The 20,567-nt window shown below is 47.9% G+C and overlaps 1 protein-coding gene and 1 pseudogene across 1 annotated transcript; both read left to right on the forward strand.

Moving 5' to 3' along the window:
• Positions 1 to 5,687: 5,687 nt before the first annotated feature.
• Positions 5,688 to 16,843, forward strand: LOC123046887 (anthocyanidin reductase ((2S)-flavan-3-ol-forming)-like; annotated as a pseudogene).
• Positions 16,844 to 18,434: 1,591 nt separating this feature from the next.
• LOC123046886 (anthocyanidin reductase ((2S)-flavan-3-ol-forming)) lies at positions 18,435 to 20,211 on the forward strand. Its single transcript, XM_044470322.1, has 6 exons — positions 18,435 to 18,647; positions 18,743 to 18,909; positions 19,002 to 19,202; positions 19,290 to 19,446; positions 19,535 to 19,751; positions 19,854 to 20,211. Exons 1-6 carry the CDS (start codon positions 18,509 to 18,511, stop codon positions 19,999 to 20,001), a joined length of 1,029 nt encoding a protein of 342 aa, XP_044326257.1. The 5' UTR covers positions 18,435 to 18,508; the 3' UTR covers positions 20,002 to 20,211.
• Positions 20,212 to 20,567: the final 356 nt, after the last annotated feature.

A 20,567-nucleotide genomic window follows, 5' to 3' on the forward strand; every position in this document is an offset into this window, starting at 1 on the left:
GTAGCAATTCAGATCGCGGTGGATTCCGATCTAAGCGCCAAACAACGGCACCTCCGCGTTATTGCTTGCAAGGCTTATAGTGATGTGCATTACCGAGAGGGCCCAGAGATACCTCTCCGATAATCGGAGTGACAAATCCTAATCTCGATCTATGCCAACTCAACAAACACCATCAGAGACACCTGTAGAGCACCTTTATAATCACCCAGTTACGTTGTGACGTTTGGTAGCACACAAAGTGTTCCTCCGGTGTTCGGGAGTTGCATAATCTCATAGTCATAGGAAACATGTATAAGTCATGAAGAAAGCAATAGCAACATACTAAACGATCAAGTGCTAAGCTAACGGAATGGGTCAAGTCAATCTCATCATTCCCTAATGATGTGACCCCGTTTATCAAATGACAACTCATGTCTATGGCTAGGAAACTTAACCATCTTTGATTAACGAGCTAGTCAAGTAAAGGCATACTAGTCACACTTTATTTGTCTATGTATTCACACATGTACTAAGTTTCCGGTTAATACAATTCTAGCATGAATAATAAACATTTATCATGATATAAGGAAATATATAAATAACAACTTTATTATTGCCTCTAGGGCATATTTCCTTCAGTTTTTTCAGTGGTTATTACTCACGAAGTGAAGTCAAGGATATAAAAAAACATGTTTGGGCAAAAGACACATATGCTGTTGTGTCCAAAATCTAAAGCAACATCAGTTTTATCAAGATTGTGTGCCTCATAGTTGTGACCCGTCTTCTCATGTTGAACCCGAGCTTCATTGTTATGGCCTAAGTAGCTTCCTTGAAGACGCTTGACGGTTGACATGCAGTCAGTAGCAATCTGAATTTTTTGTAGGTACACATCACTAACCAAAGACAGTCCCTCTGCGCATGCCAAAGCCTCTAAAGTTTCAGGTTCAATAAGATCCCTGACCCCGATGATCACCACTAAAGATCCAATATAAGGTCCATCTTCCATCGGACAAATTGTAGCTATTGCACCCCTATTTGCCTTGAAACTGCCGCATCCGCATAATCTTTCTTTATGTAAAAGGGAAATAATTATTTTTTATTCAAATAAGTTTAGAGGAATCGTTACAATATCATGTGCTTGAATGAACCAAACATGTCTACCCATATCCAAAGACAACGAAAATTAGCTAAAGAGTCTGCTTCAAAATTCAAACTTCTACTTTCATGAGTCCACATAATTTTTCTTGTGTAGGGAAAAGCACGGCCCAAAAACTCGAACTGAAGGAGAAAAAAGAACAAATCCTAGAAGCAAAAATGAAAAAAGTCCCTTTGGTCCCACCGGCCCGTCACCCCACCTGCTGAAAATAGCCATCTTACTCGGGGTGCTCCTATTCTCCTAAAAAACTAGAGGTGCTCCTATTTAGCAACTTGCGCGCCAGCAAAGAAGCACACCCTCCCCCCTCCCTCGTTCCCCTACGCGCCTTCTGGGCCGGACCATGTGGGGCGCGAGGTGCCCCCTATCTTTTTAGATTAAAAAAAATCTGCTTTCAGAAAACGTTTATTGATTCAAAAATTTGATTTCAAAAAACATTCATTGATTCAAAAAAATCTGCTTTCAGAAAACGTTCATTGACTCACCAAATCCAAGACCAGTTGTTCAATTCAAAAACTATTCATGATTTCAAAAGAATGAACATATTTTGAATTTTATTGAACATTTTTTTATTTTAATGAACAATTTTTATTAGCATTTCTTAGTAATGATGAAGATTCTCTTGAATTTTAATGAACAAACTTTCAATTCAATAAAGATTTTTTTGAAGTTGATGACGTCTTCAAGACATTTAAAAAATGATGAACTAATTTTCGAATTTGATCCAATTTTTTTGAAATCAATGAAAAAATTTCGAATTTGATGAACCTTTTTTTAATTTGATGAACAAAATTTAGTTTTGATGAACAATTTTTAATCCATTGAACAAAATCTAAATTTGGTATTTTTTTGAATTGTTTAACATTTTTGAATTCAATGAAAAAAATTCTCAATTTGAAAAAAAAATTCACAAAAAAGTAAAAAAGTATAGAAAAAAGGAAACAGAAAAATGGGCCGGCCCATACTAACACCGGAGGGGGTGTGCGCGCCAGGTCGCTCGCGGGCGACCTGCGGGCTACTAAGACTAATGCAGCGACCAAACAAGAAAAACTAGCAAGGCCGCAAAAAAGGAGCGCGTGCGAGCCAGCCTGCATACGCACACGAATCTTGACGCTCATACTACCATCTCTGTGCTGATTTATTAGTCCCTTTGTATTTATGGTCATATTTTGACTATGATTTTCTTTATTCCTAATGAACGAGTTGATGAATCGTCTTCGCGGTTTATTTTCGCTGGTTTTTTCTGTCTCTCCTCCCACCACCCGCTCCCATCCTGATCCATCGGTTTATTTATCTCTTCACTCTTTATTAGAACCAGAACTTTCCTAACATATAACAAATCACGGATCTAACTTTCTTAAATTATGCAAATCAATCGATTCCTTTTATTGGTTCAATTTGTTTTAGTAAACAAATAACAAATTTTCAGGAAACAAATAATACATTTTAATCTAACTTCCTTAAATTATGCAAATCAATCGATTCTTTTTATTGGTTCTATTTGTCTTAGAAAACAAATAACAGATTTTCAGGAAACAAATAATACATTTTAATCTAATTTTCCTAACTTATCTAAATAAATTGATTTCTCTTATTAGTAAAATTTGTTTTAGGAAACAAATAACAGACACGCCACAACTTTCCTCCCAATAAATAGTTTCTTAACATTTGCAAACTTTCCTAATCAGACAGGTCACAAACGGCCAGGTACTGATATGACGTTACCAAATAATAAAACCTCGTTTGCATAGAAATCATTTCAAAAATCCTAACTTTTCAAAAAATTTACCTTTCCTTGATAACAACCAATATTTCCTATGTTTTCCAGCCATTGAAAGAAATCACCCCTTTATCGATATTAGCATTTTTTGAACTGAGATCTCCGGGTTATGATTTCTTTCGCTGGTTTTTTCCGTCTCTCCTCCCACCACCCCCTCCCACCCTGGTCCATCGGTTTATTTTTCTCGGTACTCTTTATTACAACTAGAACTTTCCTAACGTATAACAAAGCATGGATCTAACTTCCTTAAATTATGCAAATCAATCGATTCCTTTTATTTGTTCAATTTGTCTTAGGAAACAAATAACAGATTTTCAGGAAACAAATAATATATTTTAATCTAACTTCCTTAAATTATGTAAATCAATCGATTCCTTTTATTGGTTCAATTTGTCTTAGGAAACAAATAACACATTTTCTAGAAACAAATAATACATTTTAATCTAACTTTCCTAACTTATCTAAATCAATCGATTTCTTTTATTAGTGAAATTTGTTTTAGGAAACAAATAACAGACACATCACAACTTTCCTCCCAATAAATAGTTTCTTAACATTTGCAAACTTTCCTAATCAGACACGTCACAAACGGGCAGGTACTGATATTACGTTACCAAATAATAAAACCCCATTTTCATAGAAATCAGTTCAAAAATCCTAACTTTCCTAAATTTTTACCTTTCCTTGACAACAACCAACATTTCCTATGTTTTCCACCTATTGAAAGAAATCACCCCTCCATCGATATTAGTATTTTTTTGAATTGAGATCTTCGGGTTATGATTTTCTTTTTTTCGATTCTTTCCAATTGTGTCCTCTCCTTCCACTCCGGCTCCTTCTCGCATAAACACCTCCACCACAGCCAGGTGACACCGCCCCGGACCTCCTGCCTTTCTACACCTTCTCCGCCACCTCCTTCTCGTACTCCATTAACAATCCCTCCACCACATTTGTCCACGGCGGTGTCGAGGGCATGACGCAGTAGAGTACCAGCGGTAGAGCAGCGCATAGCAGCAGGAAGCAACATGTGGCAGGCGAGGCGAGTGGCCGGCGATGGAGGGCAGAGCGGCCGGCGTGGCTGAGGGGGCGGCCGACAGAAGATGGCCACGACTGGAGGCGGCGCGAGGCAGGGGCACGACAGCAGGGCGAGCGAAGGATAGGCGGCAGCAGACGGGGGGAGCGTAGCCAGCGAGGGTGTGGCGCGCGGCCAGGGTGTGTGTCGCGCGGGGGCACAATGGTGCGGTGGCTGAGGCGAGCGCGACGGCAGCGGCGGGCGCGACCGACACGGTGTAGCACGGGCGTGGGCATGGAGAGGGAGTGGCCCCGCGGGCGCGAAAGAAGAGCGGCAGGCTCGGGCATGGGCGTGCATAGGAGAGGGCATGTGCCACGGGGTCACTCCGAGGAGCTCGGTCGCTACCCCTGCAATGGCCATGGCGGACGGCGGTTCTCGGCCACGGCGAAATACCTAACGAGAGCAAACGAGAGGGGAAACAGGGGAAAGGCAAGAGGAGATCATGGCGGTGTCAATGGCGCCCTAGGGGAAGACATGGGAGCTCGGGGCGGCGCGGATCGAATGACATGTCGTGGTGGCCCAAGGTTGAGGAAGACGGCAGCGACGTCGATGCGGGGGTGCTGGACTTGATCTCATTGGCGTAGACAAAGTAGTGAAGGCGTTCGGAGCTGCTCGATAAGCTCCTAGCCCGCAGGGAGGGCAGTGGCCATGTGGACGGGGTCGGTCATGGTGGCCGTGGCGTCTGACTTCGTTCAGATCGACGGGATCGAGCGAGCGAGGAGGAGAAGTGGATTTGGGAGGGGACGTCGAGGAGGAGTGAGGCCATGGTGGCAGGGAAGGAAGGGCGTCACCCTTATCCATTCCCCTTCGATGCCAGCGAGGTGGTCGGGTGGGAGCCCGGCTCTGTAGCGACGCGGCTCGGGGAACAGGAGAAGACGACCGCGCAGGGACTAGACCACTAAGCCGGTTCGATGGCAAGGCCCGGGGGGGGGGGGGGGGGCAAGGCGAATCCCCTTTTACATCGTCCTTTTGGTTCTTCAATGTATTCTAATCTGTTTCTCTTTTTTAACACCGTTTTCTATGTATTCTTATCAACTAAATGATCTCTACTCCTAATGTCTTAGTTGGTAGTCTTCGTTCCAGGTTTATTTTCGTCCCACCTCCCGAGTGAGGGAGAGGGGGGGAGAGAGTGAGGAACATGGAGGGAGAGGGTGTGTGTGTGAGAATTTGATGGTAAAAAAGGTCATCAATGTCACTTAATATGTACGAGAATATTAAATGTAATATTAACATAATTGATATTGAACTTTTAAAGTTAATATGGCCCGTTGCCACGCACGGGCGTTCTTCTAGTAACTAATAAAATATAAGTTATACATAGTAAAAATAATATCATCGAAAACTGTGTTCAAATACGAATTCAACAATATAATTTTTTGTTAGATGCATAAACATTTCGATGGTTAAATCTACGGTGAAACTTTGACACAAAATGCAAAAAGACCAATAAAACAGAACGGAGGTAGTACTCTACATCTTATGGCCTTGACATCTTTGACGGTTTCCAGAAAATACAATAATACAGAATAGGCTATGCACGAGCTAAAGCTTTTTTGGGATGTCGAGCAGGTAGTGCCCTGCCTTTGTCGGTCAATGGTGCTTGGCATCTGCCACGGCCCCATCGACCTGCCTTCCTCGCCGAGTGCTCATGGTCACGACTCACAAACCCACACTGATCAGCCACCAGCTACCAAATGCTTCCACAATATCGACCGCGCCACTCCACCAGCCCATTCCACCAGAGGGGCAGCGAACTCCGGGCGCTTGAGTTGCCAGGAGAGCTGTACAAGTGATCACCGGGCACCGGCGACATGGCATCGGCGGCGGGCGACGGGACGAGGAGGAAGACGGCGTGCGTCACGGGAGGGAACGGGTACATCGCCTCCGCCCTCGTCAAGATGCTAATCCAGAAAGGCTACGCCGTCAAGACCACCGTCAGAAACCCCGGCTTGACCATCGATTGATTCTTCTCAGTTTTGATCAGACGGGTTTGTTTAGCCTCAGTGGGTGATTGATTTGTTTAGCCTCAGAGGGTGATTGGCACTATGGTTTGGTTTATGGATTCCAGATGACATGGAGAAGAACTCGCATCTCAAGGATCTGCAGGCGCTCGGCCCCTTGAGGTCTTCGGCGCCGACCTAGACGAAGAGGGCAGCTTCGACGGCGCCGTCGCCGGCTTCGACTACGCCTTCCTCGTCGCCGCCCCGGTGAACCTCTACGCAGAGAACCCTGAGGTGAATGGCGACCACCAAACTCATTGTGCCATCACGTCTTCCACCAAATTCAGAGTGGCAGTCAAGAACTGACACATTTTTCTCTGTACGGTGATGGCAGAAAGACGTGATTGAGCCGGCCGTGCACGGGACCCTGAACGTGATGAGGTCGTGCGTGAGAGCTGGCACGGTGAAGCGCGTGGTCCTCACATCGTCGGCGGCCGCGGTCTCCAGCCGGCCGCTGCAAGGCGACGGCCATGTCCTGGACGAGGAGTCATGGTCCGACGTCGAGTTCCTCAGATCGAGAAAGAACGGTGCCTGGGTACGCTTTTTGAGTTCAACCTGTTCAGTGACAGATCAAAGTCATGAAACGATGACGCATACCGCCGTGCTCTCGTGGCGTATCGCAGGCGTACCCTGTCTCCAAGGTGCTTCTGGAGAAGGCAGCGAGCGCGTTCGCTCTGGAGCACGGCATCAGCCTGGTGACCGTGTGCCCCGTTGTCACCGTGGGCGCGGCGCCGGCGGCGAAGGTCAACACCAGCGTGCCCGACATCCTCTCCCTGCTGTCCGGTGAGGCCTGAAACTAAATTACGTGCGCGACCGGTACATGTGCTTTACATGGCGTGCGTGTTTACAAAGATCAGTCTTACAAAAAAGTCAAGGCCGGCGATGCACTAGATTCCACCCAGGTGAATGGCGGGCGACCTCGCGGAAGACGGGTGAGCGCGCGGCGGCGCTGCCCCGATCTCCCTTCTCCGACCTCCCCTTCAGCAGCTGCGACCAGATCCGGGATCCCCTCGACGTCCTCTCTCGGCGGCTGCTCTTCTCCCGCGGTGGCTCCCTCCGCTATGGCTCCTCCTCCACGCCCGAAGCCGGCTTCTGCGCCACCGTCGGCGGCGGCAGCCGCGGCCTCCCCAGCCCGGTCCGCCTCCCTCTCGGCCTCCTGCGCTTCACCATGCTCGGCACCCCCGTCGTCATCGGCGCCGGCTGCTGCTCCGGCCGTGCTGGGCGCGGATACCAATGGGCAGAGGATGCTTCCTTGGCCAAGCCGATGCCCGCGACCAGGCGGCTCCCCCGCGCCGGCAACGGCCCCTGCGGCCCCGTCGGACGCCGCCCCTCCAGCCACCTCCAATCTCGTGGTGAAGCTGCGGCCGCCACCCGCCGTCGTTCCCCGAGGTTCGACACCGTTCGGCTTCTCCAGCAGCATTCCATCAAGTGAAGCATCCATTCTGGAACTGGAGTCCACGCCACAGTCTCTTCGGTGCGTCCACGCGACTGCCGTTGGCAACGTCGTCCCGGCGACGGCACCGGCCCTGCTCCAACAATCTGCGCCACAAATCCCGCGTCCGTCGCCGCCACACTCTCTCTCCCCCGAGCTTGCGACTGCAGATTCTTCGGCACCGCCACCCACCGCTGCTGCGCTGGCTGCGACTGCCCTTGCTTCCCGCAGGCCAGACCCGACCATTGGGGGGCGGAAGGCAACGACATCCTCGGACGCTGCGCCCACTGCTCTTGCGTCGCAGATCATTGCTGGAGGCGACGGATTCGCCCTGCCTGTGCGCCCTGGTTGGGGGGATTGGCGTGGATGCTTTAGTCGGGATGACGCATCTACCGTTGAGTGTTGTGCGGCCGCTTCGCGCGGGGATGAGATGGGGGGCTGGCAGCTCGTCTCGAAGGGGCGTCGTTCGGTGCCTCCTCCGGCTTTTTATCGCCCTACCTTCAATGCACGGCTGCCTCCTCCGACATGGCTGAGAGATAGATGTTTCCGGTGTTTGTGTCGGGGTCATCGAGCACACTCTTGCAGGGATCCAATCCGTTGCAGGAATTGCCTCCGTTTCGGCCACATTGCTCGCTTTTGTCGTGCGAAGCAACCCGTCGACGAGGCTATGCTGCAACCATGTGTTGCTCCACCGCCTGCATCCGTCATCCAAGCTGATGTGCCATTACAACCCGTCCTTGAGCAGCAGGCTGAGCTACTTTGCGTTGAGCTTCGCGAATGTCTTGTGCGTGTTGAGAGTGTCTTGGCAAGGGCGGAGGTTGCTCTTGTAAACTTCAGGTTGTGCCGATTGGGTCTCTACTTCCCGAGCTTCAGGTTGGTTCTGCAGATGGAGAGGAAGTCGACCTCTATGGAGGGTTCTCTCCTCGTGCTAGGCCCTGCTCTATGGTGTCAACTGACGTTGGGGGTGAAGTGATTGTTGAGGTTGTGGCTCCAATTCTACAGATTATGCCTGAGTTGACAGTGCTATGTGAGGAGTCCACTCCACCTCTTTCGGTGGCGATTCCGAAGGAGATGGCTTGCTAGGGGCTTTGGCGGTGCCCACGACACCCTCACCACCGCCCTTGGAGTCTAGCCAGACTGACTTTGTGGTGTGTGCAGGTTTGGATGCCTCGGTCACTCGCTCGCCTGTGACCGTTGGGAACGTGGTGCCCCTAGGTGGAGATGTTGTTGGGACAAATACGTTGGCACCTTGTTCCGATGCTCTCTTTGCAAAAGAGCTTTGCAGCTTGCTCTCTAGCTTGGAGGGGGCTAGCCCTGGGTCTGGTAAAGCGGTTGCATGCATCCTGACCGAAAAGTTTAACAAAGACAAGATCAAAAAGGTGGAGAAGTCTCTCAAAAGCAAAAACAAGAAGAGTGATGCCTTAGGGAAGGCGTCTGCGGCTGCTTAATGGTTGCTCCTTGGTCTTATGGGCCGTCCTCATGGTTTAGCTTATCATCGTGGTTTTTGGGGGGTCATTTGTCTACATCCGAGGTGTTCTTTTGGGGATTCCTTTGCCATGTAGATGCGCGTGGGCTTGGGTCTGTTGCTTGTTGGAAATGTCTGTAGGGTCGACAGTGCGATCTTGGGGTTTTAGACTTTGGGAGTAGTCCGCATGTGATTTGTTTGTACTGGTTTTCGCCCGGTTTTCCATTAATTAACTGGACAACTCTCTTCTTCTTAATTAATTGATGAGGCAAATCTTTTGCCTCCGTTTCGAAAAAGAAACATGGCGTGCGTGCGATGGTGTCAGGCGATGATGCGAGGGTCAGCAAACTTGAATTCATCGAGAAGGCGACCGGCTCGATCCCGATGGTCCACATCGAAGACCTCTTCCATGCCGAGCTGTTCCTCGCCGAGGAGGAGGCCGCGTCGGGGCGGTACAACTGCGGCAGTCTCAACACCACTGTCGTGAATCGATCTCATATTCCTGTTGGAATACATACATAAGATGTGAGGGATGGCAAGCGAGTCGAGCAGGCCGAGCGTGAGGGCCGACGCCGCCCTGGGGGACGGCACCGACGAGCGGTGGTCGGTGCTCTACGCGGCTGATCTGGGGACCGCGCGTCGGATCTCGTTACACGATGGCGTGGTCTGGCTCAGGAAGGACGCGCTCCGGCTCGTGCTTCTCGACGAGTATGGCGTCACGATCGATGCGAGATACCTTCGTGTCGGGTATTCGATTGACATCGGCGAGTTTGTCTCCTTCCCATGTCATTTTGCTAGGGTTCGGGACAGGGCTCCGGTGATCGCCGTGGTGGTCGATCCCCGGCACGTCCCATTGTTTCGGGCAATTGACTCGGTCGATGCGGTGCATGGTAACGTGGAGGTGGTGCGGCGCGTTGCACGGTCACGTCCGCCGCCCCTGTTCGATGGGGCAGGCCTGTTAGGGCGTGGCCCGGCTCAGCGCACGGTTGATGCTCGCCACGTGGTGGAGGTTGGATCCGACCGCCATGGATCGTGCGAGCCTAGGGTTTCGTCGGGCGCCGCTGGTATAAATCGCGCACCCGAGCCCTCGCCCCCCATTTGGACCTTGACGAGTGTCTTGCCCATTTCTGGGACGCGCCGCGAGAGACTAGATCTAGGGTTCCTCAATCCTTTTTGTGGTGGGAGGGGAAAATCCATGGTGATTGTAGATCATTTGCGCAGGTAGTTGATTCCACACCTCACCCTCCTTCTCCTAAGCCAATCCACACCAATCATAGACCCGAGATGAGAGGGATGGCTTCGGTGCGGGTCGCCATGGCCGGGGGTCTGGTCGTTTCAACCGCGGCGGCGGCCGCGGCCGGGGCCGCGATTCCAACATGTGGAAGCGCAAGACGAGGACGGGTGTGGGTGAATCGTCCTCGACTAAGGCGTCCGGATCCGGCTATTCAGGTTTCGAGAAGTGGGATGAGGCGGCGGAGGGCAGGATCGACCCTCTTCGTCGAGATCGACATCGATGGGGGGACGAGGAGCACGGCGTGGCTGACCATAGGGGAGATCCTCCCCCCAGGGGAGCGCATGCTGCTCCTACTTGCCTCAACAATGACAGGACGGACTAGATCGCGGGCAAAAACGTGCCCCCCCCGATCTGGTGATCCTCCTGCTGCTACTGGTAACATCACCCCTCGCCTTGATGCTTGCCAGATCTGTCATCTGGCCGGCCATTTTACTGTAAGATGCCCCCAAGCTATTTGTGAGCGATGCAAGAAAAATGGGCGTCTCTATATCATCTGCAAAGATTTCATACCGTGGGAGTGTCTTCCTGTTATGTGCGCTTTCCAATCTAAGGGGCAAGGGTTCCATTTCATTCCTGACACGAACATTGATAGACAGGCTAGAGAGCGCATTTACAATATCGTTGTTACTATCATAAAGGGCTCTGCTCCCACCAAGGACATTGAACATGAGCTTAGTGTTTATGTTGGGCAAGGCTGGCGCTGCTCTGCTAGGTTTTTCGCTCCACAAAAGTTTGTCATGAGAATGCCTAATCCCAGGGAGGTGGACCATGCTTTGTTTGTAGAATTTATTAAGCTCAAAAAATGCGGTGTGAGTGTTAAGTTCTCCCCCTGGTCTGAAGATGTGGATGCTGATGGGCTACTTGAGATAGCCTGGGTTAGGATTGGAAAGATACCACCTAACAAGCGTAATGATAAAACTGTGGCTTATGTTGGGGGCCTTGTAGGAGTCACTCTGAAAGTTGACATGTCCACTTTGAATCGTCCCACCTCTGTTAGAGCCAAAATTGGATGTAGGTTTGTGGATCAACTTCCTGCCACGGCTGAGGGAATGTTGGGGGGTTGTTTTTACAAGTTCACTTATGAAGTGGAAGAGGTGTTGGTGAGAAACCCTGTGGAGGAAGGCAAATGGACTACTGTGCAAAATGACAATGTGAACAAATCTGATCAGACAGCCAAACGCAAACGGGCTGATCATGAGCTGGCTGCTGAACAGCTGAATGCTCCTGTGTCTGAAGATCTTGGCACTTCATTCCGTGGTGGCAAAACCTGTCGTTTGCTACCACAAGAGAATGAAGACTTGTCGTCGTCAGAAAGTGAAGAAAATTCTCTGCTGATTGAATCCATGGTCAGGGATCATGAAAATTTTGGGCACAAAGAGCAACAAGATACTTCTGGCTGGCTGGTCCCTGTGGATGCTATTGTAGGACATTCTACTGTTGAGCAAGCCACTCCTGGACAATATGTGCAGGTGACTAAGTTTCCTGTTAAGCAACCTGTTTTATCTTATGCAGAGGTAGTAATGAACTCCTCTCAGGTTATGGAGCTGGATGGGGAGATGGATCCTGAGATGAAGATCTCGAAGGACTACGTGGTACAACTCCCTCCTTCTGATTGCGACGACGAAATGATTCTCACTCCTCCACTAGTTTCTGGAGATCTGCCCAGACTCAGGAAACGTAATGTTCAGAGGTTGCAGGAACATGTGATGGCCAAGGCTGAGAAGCTAGCAAGCAAGAAAAATCTACAAGGTAATTCCCATAATGCTCGTAAAATTCCTTTGCCATTCTGTCTGATGCTGAATTAATTAGTAGAGTGTCCAATATGGGAGTTGCTATTCCTGATAATGATTTTGCTTGCATTCATGTGCTAAGAGAGCTTTAAAATGTCAGACAGAACTTAGAAGAGAAAGAGAGCATAGGTAGTCTAGATCAGAGTTAAGAGGAGGATATTTTTGTTACTAATGGGATGGGTAAGATATCCCCGATGAACCTCACTTGGCTGGACCAGGATGAGATAATACATGATAAGATGGCGCCTGGTAGACCAAAAAAGAAAACACCTAAGAAACATGTTGTCAAGCTTTCTAGGCCTGTGACTAGAAGCCAGAAAAAGGTTTCAGATATAGGTGTGAGTTGTAGCCCTGCCGCGCCTCCTGGTGGGGCTACTAAGTCCAAGTTCCATAAAAAACGTTCTAGATGAGAGGAATCATCTAGAACTGCAGGGGGGTGGGCAAGAAAGGGATGGCCACCTGCCTCTCTGATCTTATTAGTGACCATGCCCTAGATTTCCTGGGTCTGCAAGAGACCATGAAAAAATATTTCTCTCCCAAATGCTTGAGGAGAATTGATCCCTTTAACTTGTTCAATTGGAACTGGATTCCTTCTGAAGGAAAATCTGGAGGTATCCTGTGTGGAGTTAGACAGGACACTTTGGAGGTGGTCTCCTGCGTCAAGGGCAAGTATATCTTGCAGTTGGTGGTTTTGGATAAGAAGAAGAAAACCAATTGGGGGTTGTTGGTGGTATATGGCTCTGCTCATGAAGAGCATAAGGAGGAGTTCTTGCTTGAGCTTGCTACTATGTGTAATAACATGCAAGTCCCTTATATAGTGGGTGGGGATTTTAATATCCTCAGGCACCCTGGGGAGAAAAACAAAAAAATGACTAGCCATAAATCCACATACCTGTTTAATTCTATTATTAACACCCTGGCTCTTAGAGAGATTCATATCAGCGGGGGTAAATACACTTGGACGAAGCTCACCCTACTTTGGAGAAGTTAGATCGCATCCTAATGTTTGGGGAGTGGGAAGACTTATTTCCCCTGGTTTTTGTCAGAAAGCTGGTCCGAGAGATTTTGGATCATAACCCTCTGCTGCTTAACTCTGGGGAAGAGGGACGAGAGGCCCCCAAACCACGCGACTTTCGTTTTGATCTTTCTTGGATTAAGGATGAACGCTTCCTGCCTCTGGTCAGTAAAATCTGGGCTCGAGGGGTTCTTTCTAAAGACCCCATCGATGTCCTGAATATTAAGCTGAAGAGATTCAAAACCTTTTTTAAAGGGCGGGGCTCGGACAAATTTGGTCACAATAGGAGGTTGAAGGAGGATCCCAGGCTGGAGTTAGCCGCGCTGGAAGAACTGGAGGAGGATGGGCCCCTTACCCTGGATGTGTATAGTAGGAAAATTGATGTGTGCTTTGAACTCCATGGGATCTTGGTTAACAAAGAGATTTACTGGCTTCAGCAATTGCACGAGCGATGGCTGCTTAAGGGTGATCTGAACACTGATTATTTTCACAAGATTGCCAATGGGCGTAAGCGCAAAAATACGATCCATGCTCTTAAAGCTGGGGAGGTGGAAATAGAGGGCACAGATAACCTGATCACCCATGCTACCGAGTTTTATAAAGATCTTTTTGGCCCAGCTCAGGGCAACCAATTCCATCTGGACCCTGATACTTGGTCCGAGGACGAAAGGTTGAGTGAGGATGAGAATAGAGATCTCTGTCATGAATTCACGGAGACTGAAGTTAAGGATGCTCTTTTCTCTATGGCCACCAATATGGCTCCTGGTCCGGACAATGTACCTGTTGAATTTTATCAAATATGTTGGGATATAGTAAAGGATGATGTCATGTCCCTTTTTAGGCATTTCTATAATGGGACGCTTGATGTTCAACGTCTTAATTATGGGGTGATTACCTTACTACCCAAAGTGTCGGGAGCTGAAAAAATCCAACAGTTCAGACTAATATGTCTCCTGAGGTGCCCATATAAGCTTATTACAAAAGTAATGGATCGTAGGGTGGAGGTGTATGCTGATAAGTTGATTAGCCCTACCCAGAATGCGTTTATTAAAGGTAGGAACATTATGGATGGGGTTCTCTCCTTGCATGAAATTTTGAATTACACTCATGTCAAAAAAAGAGTTGGCATAGTGCTTAAGCTGTATTTTGAGAAAGCATATGACAAAGTTAACTGAGATTTTCTCCTGGAATGTCATAAGTTGTGTGGCTTTAACGAAACCTGGTGCGGTTGGGTCAAACAAATTCTTTATAAGGGCACAGTTAGCATTAAACTCAATAATAGTGTGGGCCCCTACTTCTAGAGTGCAAAAGGGGTGCGACAGGGCGACCCACACTCTCCATTCCTGTTTAATCTTGCGGTTGAGTGTCTGACTAAAATGATCAAAAACGCCTAGAAAAATAAGCTGATCACGGGATTAGCTTCTCACCTGATTCAGGATGGGGTCACAGTGTTGCAATATGCGGACGATACTACCATCTGTTTAGAACATGATATAGATAAAGCAGTTAACCTGAAGTTGCTGCTCTATACCTTTGAAATGATGTCCGGACTCAAGGTGAATTTTCAAAAGAGCGAGATCCTCACGGTGGGTGGAGATGATAGTGTTATTAGAGCATACGCTGAGTTATTCAACTGCGATATTGGGAGTTTCCCTATTAAGTACTTAGGGATGCCTGTGAGCTACACCAATCTTCGCAATTCTGATTGGGAATTCATTGTGGTTAAGTATCTTAAGAGATTCGAAGACTGGATTGGCAATGCCGCTTCCATTGGGGGCAGGCTTACTCTGCTTGACTTAGTGCTTACTCAACTATCCATCTTTCACATGTCTATGTGGCTAATGAATAAAACTTTCATTGAAAAGCTGGATAAGCATAGACGCAGATTTTTTTGGCAAGGTTGTAACAAAAAGAGGAGATATCATCTTGTCAAGTGGGATAGGATATGTAGATCCAGAGACAAAGGAGGCCGGGGGGTTAAAGACCTTAGAAAACAAAATATTAGTTTGATGGTTAAATGGTGGTGGAAACTGGAGACCCAAAATGGGTTGTGGCAGGATATTGTGCGTGCTAGATACCTTAGAAACAAAACTGTTACTGAGGTTTGTGCCAGGTTTTCTGATTCACCATGCTGGAAAGCTCTTTTGAAGGTGAAAGAGGTGTATTTAGTGGGGAGGAAAATTAACATAGAATCTGGGAATATTGCCCGAGTGTGGATGGATTCCATCAATGGGTTGATCCCTTTTAGGGAACAATTTCCACAACTCTTCTATATTTGCACTAACCCTGAATGCACGGTGTATAAGGTGAATCTTGTGGAACCTAACAGTTTCTTCAGACGGGGGCTTAATGCTGAACTGTCTGATCAATGGAGAATAATCCAAGACACGGTCGGTAGCCTAGCACTGACTAGTGCTAGTGATTGGGTGTCTTGGGGGCTTACTCAGAATGGCAAATTCTCGACTAAGTCAGTCTATAAATGGCTGGAGAGATCTATCAGTGGATGCCACTATAGATGGATCTGGAGAGCCAAGTTACCTCTCAAAATTAAAATCTTCCTTTGGCAAATGTCGCAGGATGCTGTGCTTACTAGACAAGTCATGCGTAGAAGAAAATGGCTTGGTAATCCTTGTTGTTCATTCTGCAACGAGGTCGAGAGCTCTCGACGCCTGTTTTTTACATGCCGTGTGGCGAAATGTCTGTGGAGATCCGTTGGGGTCGTGCTGGGTATTGATAGATGTCCCAGCAGTTATTGGCAGTACTATGCGTGGTGCCATTCTTTTCTTCCTGGGGGAGAGAAGTTTTATACGGTGGGCCTTGCAGCTGCCTGCTGGGCTATATGGCTGGCTCGAAATCGAGCCACCTTTGAGAAGAAAATGATCAAAACCCCTTTTGAGATTGTCTTTTCCATGTGTTCTTTCTTTCTTTATTGGACAGGTCTGCAACAGGGATATGATGCTACGAAGCTACGGGCAGGCGCGGAGCAGATCAGGGCGGGGACCATGCAGATGATGAAGCTATGCGAGGCTGCCAGGCAACCAATCACCGGAGTGTGATTTTGTTGGGGTTGCACGCCGGAAGATTAGAAGCCTTCTGTTCTTGTTGCTTCGATAAGATCACTGTCTTTGGTCTGGTGATGTCAGTTTGGCCCCTGTTGGTCGGTTCTGTAATAGCTAGTTGAACTTAAAAGATATTGATGCTATCTAGGTTTTCGCCCCATAGCACTTGTCATGATGTTGGTCAAGTGTGGTGGGTTTCCTGGTAGTGCTTGAACTTGCTTTCTTCCCTTTCCTTTCTTCCTGAACATGTTTCTAGAACTGCTGTATTTCCGGTCTATGCAATGGAAAGGGGTTAAAGCCCGGTTCAAAAAAAACACCACCGTCGTGGGGCTTGCACGCTTCCTGGCGGCCAAGTACCCGCAGTACAACGTCAAGATAGACCGGTACGTACGAACTCCACGACTACTCTACTACTCCCTCCGTTCCTAAATATTTGTCTTTTTAAAGATTTCAACAAATGACTACATACGGAGCAAAATGAGTGAATCTACACTCTAAAATATGTCTATATACATTCGTATGTGGCAATCATTTGAAAATATCTAAAAAGACAAATATTTATGAACGGAGGGAGTAGATCTCTGTGGCCATGGCGAGCTCCGACGCTCGTGCATCGGGGATGCGTATGTCATGGCCGATATGTTTGTTTGCTTTAGGTTCGCCGGTCTCACCGAGAAGCCGAGAGTTTGCATTTTGTCGGAGAAGCTCGTCGGGGGAGGGTTTGAGTTCATGTATAATACCCTGGACGAGATATATGACGACGTCGTTGAGTACGGAAGGACCTTGGGTATCCTTCCGTGCTAGTATCCACTTGATGCTTCATTTCGAGTCAATAAAATTCATCCTTTGTCGAAAATAAAGTATGATGGATCTTAGAATCAAACGAAGCACTTGCAAGGAAAACAGGCTTAGCCTTTTTTTGCTGGTTAATAAGCTTATAACCCCCTAAAGTACAGATATGATGAAATGTGGGTGTTAGTTCATATGAAAAATGATTTGTAAAACATACTTGTATGAAAAGTGATATATGGCATTGTGAACATTCTCAGAACAATGATTGTGATTTGCCTGGAACATTCTTGGAACAATGGTTCAGATGAAAGACCAACGCTGACTCCGTTTCAAAAAAAAAAAAGACCAACACTGACTGGATCCAAGAAGATCTGCCGGAGATACATCTCCACACACCCTCTACCGAAACATCGCCATAGTGAAGAAAGGAGGCGAAAGACACTATTTTAAATATCAGAGTCTCTGCCTCGCCGCCCCCGAATAAGATACTAGAACTAAGAAAAACAAGGCTGAGATCCCTGGCACGACTATGTATCTCTTGCTGTGACAGAAAACACAACATCACCTGTAGTACTCCATACATGGGCCGGCCCAGCGTGCAAGAGGAGCACTAGTTCCATAGCACACTTTTTTTGTTTAATTAATTTTATTTATATTTTAAATGGAAACTAATTTTGTTTAAAGTTGACAAATCTTCACCACACATTCCAAAAATATTATTGCCATGCTAAGAAATGTTTCCGCAACTTTTAATAAATGCTGATAGCATTGGAAAAATGATAGTGACAACAAAATATGTTCCGGATTTCAAGAAAATGTATGTGATTTTTTCAAAATGTGTATACAATATATAAAAATATTTTCATAATGCAAAAAAGTATTTTTTCCCAATTAAATAAAAATGTGCATGTACTTTCAAAAATATATATACGTGATATTTAAAGTTTTTTATATAATTTTAAATAATGTTTACGTAGTACAATTGTTTTTCGTACCATTCAAAAACAACGTGATGTTAAAAAAATTCTCTCATTTAAAAAAATGTTCATGGCATTTTTGAAATATTTATAGGGATGTAAAAACAGTTCATGTGGTTTAACAAAAATGTTCCATGCCAATTAAAAAAATGATAAATGTGTACATGGAAAAAGTTTAACATTTATTCGAAAAAGTCCAAAACATGTATTTTAAAAAATTACATCGTGCATTTGAAAAAATTTCAACGCGTATATAAAAATGGACAATGTGTTTTGAGAAAATTAGACATGTATTGAAAAAAAAGATAAAAACAAAAAGGAAATGGTTGAGAAGGATCGATCATTGACCGAGACGTTCTGCCCCAACGCCAACAGAGAAGGAATGTGGTTCCTTTCTCCTCCTCCTTCCGTTAGCTCTGGTCATCACGACTTGCGTGGTCAATTCGCTTTTGATCGGCAGCGCGTCATATAGACTTTGGAGATAAGAGACAACCGCATGGTCGTCGTCGGCATATTTTTGTTGCTGCCACCGCTGGTCATCACGACCTACGTGGCGACCAGCAGCCACGAACATCTGTGCATAAATGCACGCACGTGGAGGTGCGAGCACACTCGAGTTGTCTCTCAGCTGCCAGAGAAACACAGCCCTGTGCTCGAGCTATTGCCAGGAGAAGAGAGCTCGGTAGTGATCATCGGCGATATGGCGGCGGCGGCTGGCGATGCGGCGACGAGGCGAAAGACGGCGTGCGTCACCGGCGGCAGCGGGTACATCGCGTCGGCGCTGGTCAAGATGCTGCTGGAGAGGGGCTACGCCGTGAAGACCACCGTCAGAAACCCCGGTAATTTAAATAGAATCTTTGTTTGCCTCCGGTTGAGGGGTTCTGTACGTGGTACTCTGAGGAATGAACCCGATCATGGCGTTTTGGGTTCGCAGATGACGAGGAGAAGACCGCGCATCTAAAGGCCCTGGCAGCGCTCGGCCCCTTGGAGGTCTTCCGCGCCGATCTGAGTGAAGAGGGCAGCTTCGATCACGCCGTCGCCGGCTGCGACTACGCCTTCCTCGTCGCCGCTCCGGTGGCACTCATGCCAGAGAATCCCGAGGTAAGGGACAACCACCAAACTCACACACTCTTCAGGACTCACTCCCTGATCCCTGAAACTATCAACTGCCCAAATCGCGCACCGCTTCACAGAAAGACGTGATCGAGCCGGCCGTCAACGGAACCCTGAACGTGATGAGGTCGTGCGTGAGAGCCGGGACGGTGAAGCGAGTGGTCCTCACATCGTCGGTGGCGGCGGTGTCCAGCCGGCCGCTGGAAGGCGACGGCCATGTCCTTGACGAGGAATCCTGGTCCGACGTGGAATTCCTCAGATCAACAAAGACCGGTCCTTGGGTACACACACATATATATGCACTCCCGATCTGTTGAATCATTTCACCGAGAGATGAAACGGTGATGCATGCATGCTCTCTCGCGCAGGCGTACTCTGTCTCGAAGGTGCTTGTGGAGAAGGCGACGTGCGCGTTCGCGGAGAAGGGCATCAGCCTGGTCACCGTGTGCCCCGCCGTGACGGTGGGCGAGGCGCCGGCGGCGAACGACCTCACCAGCCTCAGCATCATCCTCTCCCTGCTATCCGGTGAGGCCTGTAAACAGTAAAGAATCAAAACCCAGCCGATACATGTGAGTTTTATTTACATGGCGTGCGTCCCATGCCATGATGTTAGGGGATGATGCGTACGCCGGCGCCCTGGAACACATCGAGAGGGCGACGGGGTCGATCCCAATGGTGCACATCGACGACGTCTGCCGAGCGGAGATACTCGTCGCGGAGGAGGAGGCCGCGTCGGGGAGGTACATCGTCTGCGGGCTCAACCCCACCGTCGTCGAGCTTGCCCGCTTCTTGCCTGCCAAGTACCCGCAGTACAAGGTCAATACACATAGGTACGCACGAATGTCTTGACTCCACTCTGGCCATGGCGTGTTCTGAAGCTCGTGCACTGTCAATGTGTACGTAAGTGTTTTGTTTTGATTGCTTATCTTCAGGTTCAGAGATCTCCCCGAGAAGCCGAGAGTGTGCATTTCTTCGGCGAAGCTCGTCAAGGAAGGGTTTGAGTACAAGTACAAGAACGTGGAGGAGATATACGACAGCGTCGTGGAGTATGGAAGGGCCTTGGGAATACTTCCATACTAAGTAGTGTGATGGATCTTAGAACCAGGCGATGAGCTTGGAAGCAAAATAAGCCTAGTCTCCTGAAGAACACAAATGATGAAATGTGGGTGTTCGGTTTATGTGAAAATGTGTTATAAAATGTACTTGTATGGAAAGTGATGGTTCCATGTCGGCATGTCCTCACATCATGAACGTTCTCTGAATAATGGTTGTGTCTGATGAGAGCATGCTCGGTCATGGTGAAAAAAGCCGTAATCGTGCACACGTAGATAAACCGCCATTAAAATCTCCCGCAATGTAGAAGAAGGCTTCTTGTTTTCCTCTCTTTCTCTCTCATGAATTACTTTTCCCTCACCTTTAGTGGCCAAAATCACTGTTTCAATCTCGTGGCCAAAAGTTTAGCATATGATTTGACCCATGTTTAAAAGTATAGCACGATCTGACCCTCCGGTCTACCGCCCTTCACGGCAGCGTTAGGCTAACCGGGCTAATGCCGGGGTCAACGATGGTAGACCCCAGTCTGCTGACCATGCTGACATGGCAAATCGCAAGGTGGCTATCGCTAAATGTGCTGGTGATAGACCAGT

Source organism: Triticum aestivum, chromosome 2B (genome assembly GCF_018294505.1).
Source record: "Triticum aestivum cultivar Chinese Spring chromosome 2B, IWGSC CS RefSeq v2.1, whole genome shotgun sequence".
Lineage (NCBI taxonomy): Eukaryota > Viridiplantae > Streptophyta > Magnoliopsida > Poales > Poaceae > Triticum > Triticum aestivum.